The sequence below is a fragment of the Budorcas taxicolor genome, chromosome 8, assembly GCF_023091745.1.
Source record: "Budorcas taxicolor isolate Tak-1 chromosome 8, Takin1.1, whole genome shotgun sequence".
NCBI classification, from domain to species: Eukaryota; Metazoa; Chordata; class Mammalia; order Artiodactyla; family Bovidae; genus Budorcas; species Budorcas taxicolor.
In genome coordinates this window covers 58,637,446-58,656,358 of record NC_068917.1, presented here as the reverse complement: position 1 = coordinate 58,656,358, position 18,913 = coordinate 58,637,446, and the positions used below count along the sequence as shown (strand labels likewise).

The following is an 18,913-nucleotide window of genomic DNA, read 5'->3' as shown; positions in this document are numbered from 1 at the left end:
CTTGCTCCTACTCTCTCAGGTGTTGACACCTGAAGATCTCACGTGCTTCAGGGTTTTTCCTATCAATGCCAATCCCATATCACCTCATTTCTACACAAATACAATTACTTCCATTCGTCCTGAAAGGTGGGACTACAGATTATCTATACCGTTTCAGGGTGAGGTACACCGGACACAACGCCTGGGCCCAGTGTAGAAGCTCAATGATTATTTGTCAAAAAGAAAGACAGTGTCAATACACATGGCACCAAGGAGACAGCCACACACGGTGAACCTTCTCAATGAGTGTCTATCAACAAGGATGGTTTGTTAGCACAGATGGCAAATAATAGGTGTCTAATGAGCTCATGAGGCCATGGACACCTTACATGTATTAATTATGTAAAACTGACCTCATATTTTAAAATGTGAATTGGATGTGCTTAGTATAATTCAAAAAAAAGAAAAAAGAAGCCCTTATCCAATGAAGTTCAAATGGTGCAGAAAACAAGATTTTACAGCATCTTAAAATGGCTCTCTCCTCAACAATTTTGAGTAAGACAGCTGTATTTCACCATTTTGAAAATACACACACAGCTCCCTGGCACAGCACAGTTAAGTCCTCGGCCCTGGCGTGGGACCCTGCTGACCCACCTCACCAGCGTCTGGTTGTGCAGGTCCCACACAGCGATGTTGCCGTCGCTGCAGCAGGAGAAGCAGACCTTGGAGTCCGGGCTGATGGCCAGGGCGTAGCAGGCAGGGGCCGAGGACGTCAGCTCTGCCTTGATGCGCGGGGTGGGAGCCGCCAGGTCCCAGATGGACAGGGTACTGGCTTCCCCTCCCACAATTAGGGTACGACCATCAGGGAGCAATCGGCAGGAACGGATGTAGTTATCCCTGTTCTGCAGAGACAAAACCCATCAAGAGGTTACTCATGAGGAAAGGAAAACAGCATTAACATGAGAGCAGAAATCCATAAACGTATTGTGTTCCCTCCTGGCTTTAATGAGCCATTTTCACTTATGACAATGATAAAGTGGATTAATGCTAGCAAATTACATGAAATTAAGGAAGTACTTAAACTTGATCTACAAAATTTAGTACTGAGATATTTAATCTTAATTAGCATGAAAATACAAAGATCTAGACCCACTCCCACCACCAGCAAGTCAACCAGCCGCCAGAGTCATTTGCACCCACAGACTCAGCAGCCCTCACCACCCTGGAGCAGCCAGGCCTGGGAACTGGGTACAGTGATCTGGCTGCTGGAAGGCACTGCTTCTCTGACGCCAAGAAAGCGACAAGGACTTAGACACCTTGCAGTCCCTTCCGATCGCCAGGCCCTGCATTACCTGGCCAAGGGACATTGTGGGCTTGATTAAGCAGACCCAACCTGAGGCAAGGCTTGATCAAGGTCTGTTAAGTGACAGGAAAAAGACAAGTCCTCAGCTCATGAGGTTATGGGAGTCTTGTGTAACTACGGTAAACTGATCTAGCTCTGTACTGCTGCAAAAATTCTCCTGTTTATCCAAGGAATAAAATCAAACTGAAATTTCTTAAGTAACTGAAGGACAAATATACCCATGAGACAGATAAGGGTATAGCTAGTGTTTATCACACAAAGTATTAAGTTACTTGTCTTCAAAAGTGACAGATGTTGATACTTGGGTACACTCTCACAGAAACTACCATGGGCTCTTAGTCTTTTTTTTTGGCTACCACAAAGTGGCATATGGAATTTTAGTTCTCCAACCAGGGACTGAACCCATCCTTCTAGTGCAGAGTCCTAACCACTGGACTTCCAAGGAAGTCCTGTCTTAGTTTTCTTCAACTTTTTTAATCAGACAGGAAAACAAGTAGACTGCCTGCTCTCAGGAACTGGGCAGGATGAATGAAAACTGTACTGGGAGTACATGCCACATATGAAGAACCAGATGAATCTACCTTGAGTAATTGAAAGAAGACAGCGGCCAAGTTAAAAACCACAAACCACTGAAGATAACCACCCACCTGGGATCAATCTGCGTGCTGTTGGTACATCCAGCCTATTTTGTGAATGAAGGCTTAAAGCATGTTCATTCATGTCCACTCACCAGACAGTCGAGCTGAGAGACAGGGCTCTTGTTGCCAGGGTGACTGATGTCCCAGACCTTGACACAGCCCTTCCCACCCGTGTACACATGTCGTGTGGGGTTACTGATGGTCACCGCACACACCACCTCCCCATGGTTCAGGGTGTTGATCTGGCGAGCGTGTCGGGGAATGCCAGGGCCGATAAGGGCATCCGGGGGGAAGGGGACGGGCTGCATCTGACCGTCTGCGGTAACGTGGAAGGAGTATGCCCTAAGACAGGGAAGGAGACAAGACAGGACAAAGGAGAATTGAAAAATGTTACTTAACTGATCACTGTAATGAGATGAGAAATAAAACATTTTCAGTGCTACTTATGATTTGCAAACAGGTCAAATTTACAATACGGCGGAAAGAACTTAGCTTTCAGAGCCACAGAGCTAAGTCTCTCATCAATTATCAGGTCAGCTCTTCGCTACCTGCTATATGACATCAGTAATGACACAGTCTCTATCTTTAAAATGGAGTGAATGCTACCTATACTTCTCAGAGAATTAAATAAGATTACCAACACCCAGTATACTATCTACACCTCCAGTCACTTTGCAAACTGAAACTGCCTTGTAATTCAGGTGATTCAGAAGCCTGTGATAAGATTTTAACCTATAGATCACCTCAATCCAATCAAGTGACTTACTAATGAAAATCAGTAAGCTAAAATTACGAAGTTTTAGAAAAGGCAGAGGAACCAGAGATCAAATTGCCAACAGCCGCTGGATCATCGAAAAAGCAAGAGAGTTCAAGAAAAACATCTATTTATGCTTTATTGACTATGCCAAAGCCTTTGACTGTGTGGATCACAATAAACTGTGGAAAATTCTGAAAGAGATGGGAATACAAGACCACCTGACCTGCCTCTTGAGAAATCTGTATGCAGGTCAGGAAGCAACAGTTAGAACTGGACACGGAACAATAGACTGGTTCCAAACAGGAAAAGGAGTACGTCAAGGCTGTATATTGTCGCCCTGCTTATTTAACTTATACGCAGAGTACATCACGAGCAACGCTGGGTTGGAAGAAGCACAAGCTGGAATCAAGATTGCTGGGAGAAATATCAATCACCTCAGATATGCAGGTGACACCACCCTTATGGCAGAAAGTGAAGAGGAACTAAAAAGCCTCTTGATGAAAGTGAAAGAGAAGAGCGAAAAAGTTGGCTTAAAGCTCAACATTCAGAAAATGAAGATCATGGCATCTGGTCCCATCACTTCATGGGAAATAGATGGGGAAACAGTAGAAACAGTGTCAGACTTTATTTTTCTGGGCTCCAAAATCACTGCAGATGGTGACTGCAGCCATGAAATTAAAAGACTCTTACTCCTTGGAAGAAAAGTTATGACCAACCTAGATAGTATATTCAAAAGCAGAGACATTACTTTGCCAACTAAGGTCCGTCTAGGCAAGGCTATGGTTTTTCCAGTAGTCATGTATGATGTGAGAGTTGGACTGTGAAGAAGGCTGAATGCCGAAGAATTGATGCTTTTGAAGTGTGGTGTTGGAGAAGACTCTTGAGAGTCCCTTGGACTGCAAGGAGAGCCATCCAGTCCATTCTGAAGGAGATCAACCCTGGGATTTCTTTGGAAGGAATGATGCTAAAGCTGAAGCTCCAGTACTTTGGCCACCTGATGCAAAGAGTTGACTCACTGGAAAAGACTCTGATGCTGGGAGGGATTGGGGGCAGGAGAAGGGGACGACCCCGGATGAGAATGGCTGGATGGCATCACGGACTCGATGGACGTGAGTCTGAGTGAACTCAGGGAGATGGTGATGGACAGGGAGGCCTGGCGTGCTGCGATTCATGGGGTCGCAAAGAGTCGGACACGACTGAGCGACTGAACTGAACTGAAGGCATTACAATGCTTTAAGCCTACATGGTGAAATGGCATATGAGCCACCAAAAAAAATAAAAACTTTTGGATAAAGTTCCATCAGACTTGACAATAACAAATCCCAATAATTCCCAATGGAATCAGAACCTAAAAATGACTCCTGTGTGACTGCCCCAGAGGTCCACCTGTTAGTGCCTATCAGCAGCTCCATTTCCAAGTCATTTCCAGGGAAAACCCTCTAGTTGTAACAGCATTTGGTTCACTTAAGTTCAATCACCTCCCTCAATAGACACCTCTATTCTTAAGGCACTGAATTCAGGGAACAGATGACAAGTGAGGCTGTTCTGATGCAAGTTGGGTTCCAGGAGGCGGGAGATGTTGGCAGTGAGCAGGGGGGAGCAGGGCCTGTCTAGGGGAACGTCATGGGCAGCAGCTCACTTTGGAAATGATGTCATGTTCCTTGGATTGGAGCTTTAGAATGTGCTCTGTTTATGGGCAGGAGTTTATGAAAGACATACCAAGGAAAAGCATTTACGGGTAGACAAAGGACAGGAGCCTGGATCTATCACGAAGTTTTAAAATCAAAACAGTTTCTAGTTCTAGACTTTTGGTGCTAAAGTCTACAGAATGGCCACACGCATCCAAATCTGACCCATTACTGACAGGATATCATCAACAACATCTTGAAAGTCCCCAGAAAGGACAAAGCTGTGGAAGATTTGGGGACCAGAGGCAGAGGGCTTTCTCTCGCTCTCTAGACTACACTGAGAACTAGGATATGGAAGAGAAGCAGTATGTCAGATTGCTGAGGGGGGAAGTGGTGGGAAGATGGGAAACCAAGAAATACATTCCTTTGGTCAAAGCAGCAGGACATGGAGATGTGTTGTATGTGTGGCCTGGAGAGAGAGATGCTGAGAAGGGTGCTCAGGCTTGGAACCAAGTGACTAGTGAGGCTACAATACACATCCGAGAGGGTGACAGGGAGGCATAACCAAAGGGGAGATATGTGGGGAGGTAAACAGTATGGTTTTCTTCAAATTGAGGGCAGGTGAGGAATCAAACATCTGAACCAGAAGTTGAGCACTGTGATTCAGTAGAGAGTTTAGGTCAGAAAGATCACTGTGTGTTCATCCACAAAGTGGTGAGAGCTGAAGCTAAAGGAGGAGAAAAGGATAAATCTGGGGCGGATTATGCAATGAGCAGACTAGATACAGAACTTAAGAAAATGCTTACAACATTTAGGGGACCCCAGCAAGAGCAGTCAGAGAGAAAGAAAATCAAGAGACATGATAATATGCAAAGGGGGCATATATAGTCAATAACGTATTTCTCAGGTATCCCAGCGCGTGATGCACTTGATGCAACGAAGAGAAAAAAAAACCCCACATATCCCCTGTTCTCCTAAACTGACATTTTGGGTGCTGGGGTAGTTGGCAGATGGGCTGAGGGGCTGATACGCTAGTGCATCAGTGAGATACTTACATAAATAAAGCTGTCATATGGTCAATGCTATGAACAATGGAGAATTTGACAAAGTGAGAAGAACAGGGAAAATTGCCCCATTTGGGGCAATTGTGCCGCAATATAAAGAACAGGTATTAAGTTACCTTGGCCAAGAAAGGAAGATGGTATGAGGAGGAAGAGGATGGTCAACTGAAGGCCAGAGGGAGGCAGAATATTTACACTACTCAGTCAGAAAATAGTTACTAAATAAATGCCCAATATGTGCCAAGTACCATCAGATGGTGGGGAATCAGAGGTGAACAACATAGACAAAGTCCCTATCTCCAGAGCCTACATCCTAGAAGGGAAGAGAGATAATATATAGGCAGATCAATAGGTAACCTCAGACAGCAGTTCTCTCTCTCTCTCTCTCTCTCTCTCTCTCTCACACACACACACACACACACACACACACGGTTTCAGATAAGAGAGACCAAAAGTGCACAGTGAGGTCTGAGATGGTGTACAAGCTGAGGCCTGAAGGCAGGACCCAGTCTCACATAGAGAGAGGAGGAGAGTGTGCCAGGATGGGAACAGCAAATCTGAAGTTCTAGAAGAAGAGCCATGTAGGGAGGCCCCCAAGCACTCACTGTAGAGTGAGAGGCTGGAGGAAGAGGCAGGACCCATGTTAAAAAGGCCTCAGAGGCTGTGTTGTGGCATGTGAGCTGTTATTCTGAGCAGAACGGGAAGTCACTGGAGACTTCTGTGTAGGGCAGGGAATGACGCAATTCAGTTAATGTTTTCAAAGCATCGTTCTAGTTGTTGGATGAGAATGGACTGTAGAACGGAAGGAAAACTAGTCAGGGGACTAACGTGGCAATCTAGGGGAGAAGCTGGTAGCCTAGGCATGAGAGACAGTAAGAAAGCTGGGAACAGATTTGCAATTTCAAAGATTTCTGTGGCTGCGTAGAGGCAGAGAACGCTGTTCTCGATGGCATGTGGGGCTCATAAAGGTGACACAGTGGAGTGTGATGACAAGGTCTTCCCTGGGGTCTACTAAGTAGATAAATGATGTCAAAGAGGACAGAAGTTCATTAGAGATGATGAGGTCCAAGCCCTGCGACGAGGTTATGAAAGGGCTGATCTTGTGTACCACTGATACCCAGGATGACGGCAGCCTCTGAGTGGAGGAAGACCCCAAGCCAAGTGTAAAGTCTTAAATTAACTGAGAAATCTTCCAACAAGGCAGAAGACGGGGTGGACACTCAGGCACACATTTGAGATGGGTTGGGTTTTCGCGTGAAGGCAGAATGAGTCTAGTTCTGGAAGACACTGGAATGGAACCGGAAGTGGGGAGGGCGACACAGCCTTTATAAGCCTGCCATTGGCTCCGAGGATGGCTGACATGAAGTAAATGAAAGGGCAGCCCATGGAGAGCTGCAGGTGGAGAGTCTCCCCAGCAGAGAGCCAGGTGTCAGTTCAGGCAAGGAGGGGAAAGCAGTGAAATTCTGAGGGGAGACAAAGGCTAATGGATTTAGCAATCAAGAGGTCGTGAAGTAAATCTTAAAGAAAGGAAGATTATTCCAAGTTTAGAGATGTTGTTAAACATTCTTAATGATAATTTCCTTGAAAAGATATCCCTTCACTCCCCTCCACAATAACTAATGATTTTTAAAGAGCCTTGAGAATTGAAACAGTTAAGAAACCAGGCACGTAATTTCTTTAGAGGTTTTTCAACATGACATTCTTGACATTCATGACATTCCCCAACCTCTCTGTGAGCTCCTACTATGTTCCTGGGACTCCCTGAATTAAGAATTTCAAGAGTCTACTTACATTAAGGGTATAATGTAGCCCTCTGTTTACTATTAAAACATATATATATAAATATATAAATAAATACATACATATAAATGATACTTAAGACTGGAAAAAAAGAAAGCTCTAGTACATACTTATTATCAGATTTCAACAAACTCTGATGTGTAGCTAGCAAAGAGTACTGAAAGCCAAGCCTTCTAGAAATGAGAGAGGTGCAGGCCTGAAAATCTATTTTTTTCTCTAATTAAATGCATCAATACTCCTTATTCACATATTCTGATACAGACGTCATGCCGAGATACAAAATCAGGTAAGATGTTGGCCTTGCCTGTAAGTGGCTTATAAATTAGGAAGTATGATGAGAAAAGTATAAAAGGGGTTACAATACCAGGTGCAAGATGGAAGAATGAAGTTCTGTTGTGGTTCAGAAAGCAAAAATAAAGCTTATGTTTCATGAAAGACATGGTATTAGAGATGGATTTTAGAGAATGGAAGGACTTCACCAAAGAGGGAGGAAGTTGGAAAAACCCTTCCAGGTGGAGGGAAATAGCTCTAAAAGGATGAGATGAAATGATTTTGGGAAGACTTGGATTGGTTTTAATTCAGGAATTCACTAATTCAGCAATGACACCCAACACAGCAAAGTGCTGAAGGAGCTAGCTTGATAAAATATTTCTCTCTCTCTCTCACATACATACACACACACACCATGTACAGAAGGTCAGCCTGAGAATTTCACAAATAGATTTTACTGAAGAATGCTTGTAGGAAGAGGAGCAAAGCCGGTCAGAATAAATCTGGCAGCAAGAAGCACAACAGACAGGAGGAGTAGGACAATTATCAATCTAGATAATAATTAACCCAATTATTTTTCCAATACTTATTAGTCCAAAGTTATTATTAATCCAAAATTCATCCAATAATTACTGGTTTACAATTAATCCAATAATCTAGATGAGAGGCAATGGGGCACTTGAACCAGGTAAGGAGAAGGATGACACACTATAAGTAACAGTGGGTATAAAATTCTATAGGACTTAACTGAAGAGAAGTGAGGAAGAAGCCAATAATGACAGTGTCTGAACACACAGGAACAAGGAACAGAGTACTCTGAAAACCGAGTAAGCCTGGGGAAGCACTTTGTGAATATAATAAACTTGTACCGCAAGTAATACACACTCAAGATGCCTCGCTGAGATGTCCAACAAATCACGAAAATATAGGGCTGGAAGTAACAGGTGCAGGAAGCCACAGAAATGCACACACACACACACTCTCTCTCTCTCTTCCCCCACCCTCTCTACCCTGTCTCTCTCTTCCCCCACCCTCTCTACCCCTGTCTCTCTCTTCCCCCCACCCTCTCTACCCCTGTCTCTCTCTTCCCCCACCCTCTCTACCCCTGTCTCTCTTCCCCCACCCTCTCTACCCCTGTCTGTCTCTTCCCCCACCCTCTCTACCCTGTCTCTCTCTTCCCCCCACCCTCTCTACCCCTGTCTCTCTCTTCCCCCCACCCTCTCTACCCCTGTCTCTCTCTTCCCCCACCCTCTCTACCCCTGTCTCTCTTCCCCCACCCTCTCTACCCCTGTCTGTCTCTTCCCCCACCCTCTCTACCCTGTCTCTCTCTTCCCCCCACCCTCTCTACCCCTGTCTCTCTCTTCCCCCACCCTCTCTACCCCTGTCTCTCTCTTCCCCCCACCCTCTCTACCCCTGTCTCTCTCTTCCCCCCACCCTCTCTACGCCTGTCTGTCTCTACCTCCCACCCTCTCTACCCCTGTCTCTCTTCCCCCCACCCTCTGTACCCCTGTCTCTCTTCCCCCCACCCTCTCTACCCTGTCTCTCTCTTCCCCCCACCCTCTCTACCCCTGTCTGTCTCTACCTCCCACCCTCTCTACCCCTGTCTCTCTTCCCCCCACCCTCTCTACCCCTGTCTCTCTCTTCCCCCCACCCTCTCTACCCCTGTCTCTCTCTTCCCCCCACCCTCTCTACCCCTGTCTGTCTGTCTCTCTCCCTCTCGGCAGATGAAACTACAAAGTGGTCTCCAAAGGAGATGGTCAAGAGAAAGGAAGTTTGGACTTCCTGACAGAAATATACTTCAAACAATTCAGACATCTGCAAATCGACCTGTTTAAAACATGTGTATTGAGGATGCTATTTTATTTGGATCATATTTGGATGAAAACCCAGCACGGCTCAGAAGGTTCTTGGCGTTCCCACCTGTACTTCCTCCTCCCTCTGTGAGAGACCCAGTTCCATAACATCACACTCATCACTTCCAAGCTTCACTGACACCTTCTCCAAGTATCTGATGTCTCATACGACTGAACTAGACCCCAAATTTACAAAGAAAGGTCTGGCTGTTGCACTCCATGCAGCATTCAGTAGGACAGAAGATTGGGTTCTGGGGAGCATATGAACCCACTAGAAGGTTAACCAGCCAACAAATAAAACTTGAGAGTTTACTGTGTGCCAGGAAGTGTTCCTATTGTGAAAAATTTTGCTTTATAAAAACAAATAAAAACAACAGCAGAGAAGAATTTCTGAATTGTGAGCAGCTTAAAACCCATAAACCTGAGACCTTTTGTTATGGCTGAAGTCACATGCCATTTCCCACAATATAATTAGTACAGTGGTTTCAACTGAATACTTTTATATTATTTATAAAAGCCTCATATAAGTAGCATGTGAGGAAAAAAGTCCACTTCTGGCTGATGTTAAAATTAAACTCTGTTGTCATTTCAGTTACTTATTGAGAAGAACTTCTGTTAATTCAACAGAATAAGCAAGAGGACCCGAGGTGAATTAGCAAGTAAATGCTATTTTATTCATTAGTTTGGAACATGCATTTAATTATAATTTGTGATAATATCTAGCAATTATTCTGTAAAAAAAAAACAAGGAGAGAGATGCACAAATGTTTCAAGTTCTTCTAAAGAAAAGCAGTTCCTTTGTGTATGTGGTGAAGAAGGCCTTTAGGTGATTCATTATGTTTTATGTTGTAGCACAAAAGATAGTTTTCCTATTGAAAAACATGCACAAGTGTCACAACTCTCCATCCTGTGATCTAGAAGCCATATTCCATCATCTCTTCTGTAAAAACCTATAATAAAAGTATCTCTCTATATGCATGCTGCTGCTGCTGCTAAGTTGCTTCAGTTGTGTCCGACTCTGTGTGACCCCATAGACGGCAGCCCACCAGGCTCCCCATCCCTGGGATTCTCCAGGCAAGAACACTGGAGTGGGTTGCCATTTCCTTCTCCAATGCATGAAAGTGAAAGTGAAAGCAAAGTCGCTCAGTCGTGTCTGACTCTTAGCAACCCCATGGACTGCAGCCCACCAGGCTCCTCTGCCCATGGGATTCTCCAGGCAAGAGCACTGGAGTGAGGTGCCATTTCCTTCTTCCCTCTATATGCATAATGAGTGCTAATTTGTATGTCCTGGTGCCTTGTTAAAGACACACAAAGATAGGAAGAGGGAAATCTAATATACTCAGTCTAATCTTCTTACGGTATCTCTGCCTCCCACTATGTTCTACTGCATAAGCAATTGAAAACCTGATAATAACCTGGGCAAAGCTCAAGAGGAAATGGTGCAGCAGTGGACTGAATAGCCACTGTAAACCAAACACTGGACTAAACCTCCATCATAGCATCTCATCCTCAGGCCCTTCTTATCAGGAAGGTGCCAGCCCTGTTTTTAAAGATGAGCCAACTGAGGCTCACGAAGTTGAGAAACTCTGCATAAAGTCAGTTCCTTCCTAGTGTCAATCGGCAGAGTCAGACTTCAACCTTGGATCTATAACACTCCAGAACCCAACCCCTGTTGAACACACCATGCTCTCTTTGGGGTTTCCTGATGTCATTTGCCAACTGCATCAGCTGTGACCTGGTAACTCCAGAAACAAAGACCATCAAAACAAAGCCATCCTGCTACCCACCACCCCTACTGAAAGTGTGATGCACGACCTCACCTGGCAGCGGTTACACTATAGCTCTGGGTACACCTGCCTGGTGACTAAGTGGTAACTCCACACAGTACTGAAAACAGACCACATCGCTTCCCTCAAGAAACCTCTCCATCTCCACAGGTTTATATGAAACTTGTTGGTATTCAGTTTATTTGATTAATCCCTTGATTTTGTTGTTTAGTCACTGCTTGAAATAGACCAAACTTTCACCTTCAAATACACCAGGGTTCTTGGTCAACAAGACTTGTCAGTCAATCAACAACTATTTGCCGAACACACACAAATACACAGAATTTTATGGTAATTGATATTTATACCTTCAACTCTCAAGGAACTCAAAGTCTAGTTTGCCTTGACTCGCTTATTAATCAGTCAAATATTTACTGAGCAACCTGGCTATGGAACCAGTACCGTGTATGACGCAACAGGGAAGTTTAGGGTAGAGTCTGCAGAGAAGTTACAGAGGAAGAGCCAAGAACATGAAAGATCAGGTGGAAAGTGAAGGAAGGGTCAAGGTCAGGCATGTTTAATGCTGTGGGGCCAGCAACATGGGGAAAAAGAAGAAGACAGGCAGGAGACAACAGGATGACACCTAAATGCCTGAGTGTACAGCAGTGGATAAAGAAGCAACAGGAGGCTAGTGAAAGGAGATTGGCACACATCTTCAATCATCTGTTGAACAAGCATAAACTGTGAGCACCAAAGAGCAGAGAGCTGTGCAAAGGCAGTAATGAAAATTAAGTGCAGTGGATTAAAATGAAGGATAAGGAATGACACGTGGGAGAGATCAGAATGTACAAGAAGATGCTGGAACAACTGCTGTGTGTGTTTCACCTTCATGGCTGGAGGGGGCCATGAGACTGTAGAGGCTCCAAATACCCGGTTCACAGGACAGGAAGCCAACTGAGCAAGCCACCTTTGCCAGAAACACAAATGAGCTTCTTTCTTTTTAGCCCCTGAAGTTTGGCATGTCTCTCCCTAACATGCTCTAATTTTGAGCATCTAGGTTTGCACATAAGATGACTTTTCTCCCCCAAGACAATAAAAGAATTGCCCTGAAATCAGTAACAGATGTAGAGAAGATCTGACTACTAGAGATGCCCCAGCAATTTGCATTTCCACATCAGAAGTTTGAGATTTTAAATTGAAAATCTAAAACCCCACCTCATTACCTCTTGCCTTGTGCTAAAAAAAAGAAAAATAAAATATTCTGCCAAAAAAAAAAAAAAAATCCCCACAACAAAAAACCCTTGCAAGCTGAAGGAACTTGCCAACACCGCCCAGTAGTTCTCAGAGTCTAAAGGGCCAGTGAGGGCCCAGACAAACAGTGAACATGTGGCACAGAGCTTGGTACTCACGGCTTTCCTCCTGGAATGCCTGTCAGGTTTGGAGGTATCGCCGGCACACGCATGTGATGGTGTGGATCAAATCCAACCTAAAATTGTTCCCAAGCAAGGCAGCAAAAATAAACATAGTTACATTAACTCATTTCATCCTACTCAGTACCTTTCCAAATCCTAGGAGAACAGATGCTTTTAAAATGCGATTTGAGAGATAAATATACATGTATTCATTGATGAAATGATAGGAGGATGTACATGATTTCATGGTCACATACTTGGGGGTGGAACAAACATAACAAAAAAAAACACTATTATCATTGAAGCTCATGATGCAAATGAAGGGATTACTATATTTATTATATTATCTGCTCTACTTCTGTAGGTTTGACTTTTTTTTTACGGAATATAACACACAAAAACTGCCCCTATCTTATGAAATAAAATGAATTGTACAATATAATAGCATGCAGTTTAATTTATAAATAAGCTCAGGTTGCTCCATAGATATACCTCAAGCTATAAAAACTACTCTAGGCAAAAATACGCATGGCCATTTTCTGAGCTCTGAAATACTTTCATTCTGTAAAAGTTTACAACATACCACTGGTGATCTCCCGTAGGCAGCGGCCGCGGCGGCAGCAGCAGCAGCTGCGCTCATCTGTGGGGAGATGTTATGTAGCCCTGCGTAGGCAGCTCCGGGGCTGGTCAGCTCCCCATTCATCCCCGCGTGCGGCACAATCCCAAACGGGGTTGGGTATGGACAAGGTACTGCCATGGGGGTCCTTAGGCTTGACGCTACAGACCCAAACAGAAGGGAGGAGAAAAACCAAGGACACACACAGGAAATAATAATGAGGTCTAATGAATACAAGGAGTAATATGTTCTTACATATGTTAAGAAATAGGATCTGTAATTCAAATAAGCTTATTTTAATGTTTGCAAAAGTCATTTAAGCTTTCATCAAGGTTCAAACATTCACCTTAATTTACTGAACACCTACTATGTGTCAGACAGGGTAAGTGCCAGGTGCTTGATTCAGACTAAAACAACTCACAGCCAGTCCATGCTGATCATTGTACTCCTAATGTATTACACTCGTTAAATTGCTATAATTTCTTTAAAAACAGGAAGCATAAATATGTACAGAAACTTTTTTCTGACTAACCCAACGGGTCGACTCCTGGTGGTTTTCCGGGAACCGGCCTCAATCCGGGAGTGGAATTACTGCCTGGGGTGGGTGCATCGGTTCGTGGAGTAGGGGTATTGGACTTCGACACAGGAGTAGTAGATTTTTCATTCTAACAAGAGATGTAATGGAATACACTGGTAATTAGAGCACAATTTTAACAATTATGTTAAACATTTGAAATGGTAAAGAAGAAGGAGAGAAAAAAGAAATGGAAAAGATTCTTCAGTGTGGGCCTTTCTTTTTTATTAGTTAAGAAGAGCTAACAAAGAAACAAAAAGTGTTCCCTGAGACCACAAAACCAATCTTCGGGAGGACATAAATCAGAGCTGAATTTGGGGCAGAGGAGACCATTTCCAGGAAACTGGTCTGAGTCAGACAAAGGCTGACAGTTCGTGATGTCCTGATGTGACTGGCCGCTTGCTGGTTGCTTTAAGACTGAGTGGTTTTGTTGGGTTCCTGATGAATTGTTCATGCCACAAGAGGCGTCCCTGGTTAACAGGTCCCCTTAAAAAAGAACCAAGCCTGAATCATCACAGAGATCAGCACAGATGAGCTGTCGTTAACAGGCCGGAAGGCCAAGAGAAAACAACAGAAATAAACTAAATGCAGCCCTGTACCAGACACAGCCTCCAAATCTGCAGACAAACTGAGGAATTTTCTTTCTTTCAGCTGTGAATTCAAAGGGCTATTTGAAAACTGATTTTTTTTTTAACACTATGTTATAAGGAAATAACTGGTGAGGAACAAGGAAGACACATCACATAAAAATGCAATTAACTACACAGCCACAAAAGACGAGGCTACAGGGAGATTATCCTGACTTGCAAGCAGTTCCATTTTTTGCATTTGTGATTTGTGGTGTGACTCAAGACAGACTTTTATAAATGACAGATAACTTTTTAGTTAGGAAGGGAAAACTATTGCAGTCATATATAGCTTGGTAATTCAAACAAAGCTAGCAACAAAATCACATCCAAGCCAAAAACTAAATTTACCATAAACCACAGATGACAAAACCATCTCTGTAACCCCAATGTGTATATCTTTATCTTCACTGAGACATGTTTCACTACATTTCCCCATGTCCTTCCCCGATCCTTACAAAAAGACTCACAAAACAAACATCCATCACCAACAAGTCAGTGAGCGCTCACTCTGTTCCAAAGTACCTTTGTCAATTAAACTTGAATACTGAACATATACATATACTTAGTGATCAAAGTCCTATGGAAAAATGAAGAAAAATAAAATTTTAGAATTAATTAAAACTAATCATATGGAAATAGGCAATGCAAAGAAAGACAGTGAAAGTGAGGAAAGTGTCAGTCGCTCGGTTGTATCCAAGTCTTTGCAACCCCATGGGCTGTAGCCCACCAGGCTCCTCTGTCTATGGGATTCTCCAGGCAAGAATACTGCAGTGGGTTGCCATGTGCTCCTGGGACTCTTCCCGACCCAGGGATCAAACCCATGTCTCTTATGTCTCCTGCATTGGCAGGTAGGTTTTTTACCACTAGCGCCTCCTGGGAAACCCCAAGAAAAATGAACAACTACTTACAAGGCTAATTTCTTTGGATTTGGAGGAAGGAGTACTGCTGGAGGATGCAATCGAAGCTGGACTGATAGGGGCATCTTTCTTGAGCAGGCGTGTCTTGTCCAGGCCGTTCTCTCTCGGGGAATGTGCTGGGCTCCCTCGAGGTGATGATGGATCCTACAAAGGAACATCAAGGGTATCAAATACAGCACAGCACATTCACAATGCCAGAGTACTTGGTGTGGACGTTTCAAGCCAAAGTCTTCAATAGCTTAGGAGCGAAAAATGTTCTGTAACAGACTGTAAGACTCATCAAATTGCTGTAGAAAATATTCAGTATCAAGGTCAATAAAAATACTACAAAATTTATCATATTTATTTTAAAACAGCAACAAAAATAAAAACTCTACAAATTTGTAAGTAACTTGTCAAGGAGACCTGTAGACTGACCACAGATGTCTGGTGTGCATTCCTGTTGGTAACAGAACATATGTGCACTTCATAGACAAGAGTAACAATAAAAAAGAATGTGTAATACACAATTTTTTTAGATAAACAAATTGTGGGTCCCTTTAGAAATTAAGAAAGCATTGTGGACACTAATTGTTGGGACACTAATCATTGTTATAACTGGGTAAGAGCAGGAAGTCAAATGAGCCACAAACATACCTCATTGGAAACGTCAACCACCAAGTTGTCATCACTCTTCTCAGCATCGCTGTCCTGCATTGACAATTGAGAAGCATTATCTCCTCCCCCAGCAAAAAAAAAAAAAAAAGCAGCCAGATTTACCCTAGGTAAAGTCCAGAGTAATTAATTCCTCACACTTTATAAAAATGAACTGCACCAAACAGTACTAAACACTCTACAATGTACTGTGTTTTTTACTCCTTGTGATGATGCTATGAGATAGGTAATAGGATGATTCCATTTTAGTTGAAGAAAGTCAAAGCTTATGGCTTGTTAGTCTAGAGTATCAGGTGCCACCTGGCCTGCCCATGCTACAAAATACAGCCTACAGATGGGTGGGATTGTTCTGTCAGTGTCTTTCAAAGACTGGGTAAGAAGCCACAATTTTGAATTTGGGAGGTTTCACACGAAAATTCAAGTTCTTGGCTTCTTTTGAGCCTGCAGTCTTGCAGGGCACCAGCATCAGAAGTGGAACGTGGTCAGCGTGCCTCCACACCAGGGAGTCCCATCCCGCTTCCTCCCTTCACTGATCTGAAGCAGCAGTCACTGAAGGGAAATGAGCTTCGGTCCAGGCTAGGAACACATCTGGATGTCTCTGGAAGTAACATTCCACCAAAATGTGCTACATTCCTCAGCACAGGAGGTCATCCAGACAATTTAACAGGTGGTCTGTGATTTTACATTTTCCCTTAACATTTCTAGCTGGCCACAAAAATTCAACCACCTTGAAATGTATGGAGGGAAGCAAATTCATGTAACAGAAATAATACGGAACACAAGTCCTCTATCTGTTGCCAGATGAAACATTGTTTCCTGGCTCACTCACCTGCAAACACAGGCTTTCAGTCAGCCAACTGACACTCAGCTACAACTGTATTAACTAGTTTTCTCTCCTAGAATGTTATCTTGTGGTCTAGTTTTGGTTGGTAATATTAACAGGGTAAAATGGCTGTTGATTAAAAAGCAAGATAAACTACCTCCCCCAAAGCAAAGGTGAGTGAACCTACATAACGAGCTGCAATCTCCTTTTCTTCAGTTTTCTGCTTTTTGCTATCAGAGGAATAGTCTGTGGAGTTTCTGTGCTTCTCAGCACCTCGGAAACTGGCTGATGGAGATACCGAAGAGCTCTGGAACAGGAAAGGAAAGCAGAATTGAGAGATGACCAGTCATTTAACCCTGTCATTTTCTAAAAACACATGAGACTTTATCTCCTTTTTGCTTTTAGTATATACCAAGCTGGTAAGAGGAGACAGGCCTCCCCCTACCCACTCCGTGTTGATGCATGCGTGCGTGCTAAGTCACTTCAGCTGTGTCAGACTCTATGCGCCCTCATGGATGTAGCCTGCTGGGCTCCTCCGTCCATGGAATTTTCCAGGCAAGAATACTGGAGTGGGTTGCCATTTCCTCCTCCAGGGGATCTTCCCTGCGCAAGGACTGAACCTGCATCTCTTACATCTTCTGCATTGACAGATGGGTTTTTTACCACTAGTGCCACCTGGGAAGCCCACCCTGGGTCAGTAGAGCTATAAAGCGATCACTCCCTAGTGGTCAGATGTGATGATGGCAACTCCTCCACTAGCTCCAGAGGCAGGGGTACAGCGTGGGAGTTTAGAGGAGGAAGACTGAGGACTAGTAAGTGGGTTCCCATTGATAGGGGATGAGTAACTCTAAACCCTTCCTTCCTGTATCAGTCCATCTCAAGGTTTTATATGATTACTCTAAATGTAGGAAGCAAGCATGGTAACTACTGCTACTCAAACATTTACTCTTATATTTGGTGGCAGAAAAGACAGCAGGCATTATCCATTAAAGGCTGAAGACAGAAGCAAAACACTGAAAGTAAAACAATTTCATAATGTGTACTGATAGCTTCTTGACTATCATCTATGTCCACTGAGTTCCAATCCTCATTCCCAGGCCATGAGACTTGCTTCAATGCTTCTGCTTTGTTTTCCTACCATGACCCAATGCAATCAGGCTTTTACAACCATTATGCCATTGAAACCATGCACACAAACACCATCTGTGAGCTACTACCGACCAATTTAATGCCAATCCCTATATCTAGTTTTTCCCTTTTCCAGCCTATCCTCCACATTTCTGGGATTCTCAAACAAATCTCTTTCCAGAGATTCTCACCCTTCCTTTAAAAATGACAAACGGTGTCCCACCATCCACAGGGGGGAAAAACCCCAACTTCTGAGTATATAGCTGTCTTTCAAAGCCCTTCACTCTCTGCCCCAATTCAGCCCAGGCCTGGTCTCAGAGCTCTCAGCATGTTGCTGCTCCACCTTATCCCGTGCCTGTTGTCACTGCAGTGGGAGCCTTTATTTCCTCCCCCCGCCGCCCAGCTTTCAAGAATGTCCTTTCTCTCAGTATCTTCCCTTTGAAACCCTCTTTCATCGTTCTTAAGAACCAGCTCTAACTTCACTGTTCGATACTCCCTCAGACACTGTCAGGCAGAATCCATCACTCTTCGTGTCCCTAACGTTTTATTCACCCAAACAGTGGAGCACTCGCAGTCAGTTGATACCTATTTGTTTACAAGGTCCTTCCCACTCCAGGCTGAGGATCCCCAGTGGTGGGGGCACCCAGCACAATGAGTGGCACTGAGCTGCCAAGGATTATTTTTAATGAACAGAAATGACTGCACAACCCCTCTGCACGTCTCAGTTGTAATCTCAAATTCATGTGGTACACTCCTTTCCAGAGAGTCCCTTGGCTAAACAAATCCATAGGAGGTCATTCAGTAGAGTAGGATCTGAGGCATGATGCCCCTCAGGTCTGGCAACGTGGTGGCTCCACCCCTTCCTTCGCCCTACTCCATCATATACTTCTGCACCCCTTCATCCTACTAATGTGGTGTTTTACAACAAGAAGAAAAATGAGTACATCTGTCTATGATTCACTGAGTCTTTTGATTCTGATACTCTCCACTGAACATTACTGCTACTCTGTCAAAAAGGAAAACTTGATTTTTAAACAATGACAAA

General features: G+C 43.8%; 1 protein-coding gene across 3 annotated transcripts in view; it reads right to left on the bottom strand.

The window, feature by feature from the left end:
• The window catches only part of TLE4 (TLE family member 4, transcriptional corepressor), a 159,213-nt gene that overhangs the window by 6,758 nt on the left and 133,542 nt on the right, over positions 1–18,913 (bottom strand). For all 3 annotated transcript variants that reach the window (XM_052645416.1, XM_052645417.1, XM_052645418.1), the window contains 8 exons: positions 16,928–17,047; positions 15,900–15,953; positions 15,255–15,407; positions 13,676–13,808; positions 13,111–13,304; positions 12,525–12,601; positions 2,073–2,322; positions 634–881 (listed from right to left, as the gene is read on the bottom strand). In XM_052645416.1, the coding sequence (XP_052501376.1) occupies positions 634–881; positions 2,073–2,322; positions 12,525–12,601; positions 13,111–13,304; positions 13,676–13,808; positions 15,255–15,407; positions 15,900–15,953; positions 16,928–17,047 (1,229 nt within the window). The remainder of the gene's footprint in view (positions 1–633; positions 882–2,072; positions 2,323–12,524; positions 12,602–13,110; positions 13,305–13,675; positions 13,809–15,254; positions 15,408–15,899; positions 15,954–16,927; positions 17,048–18,913) is intronic.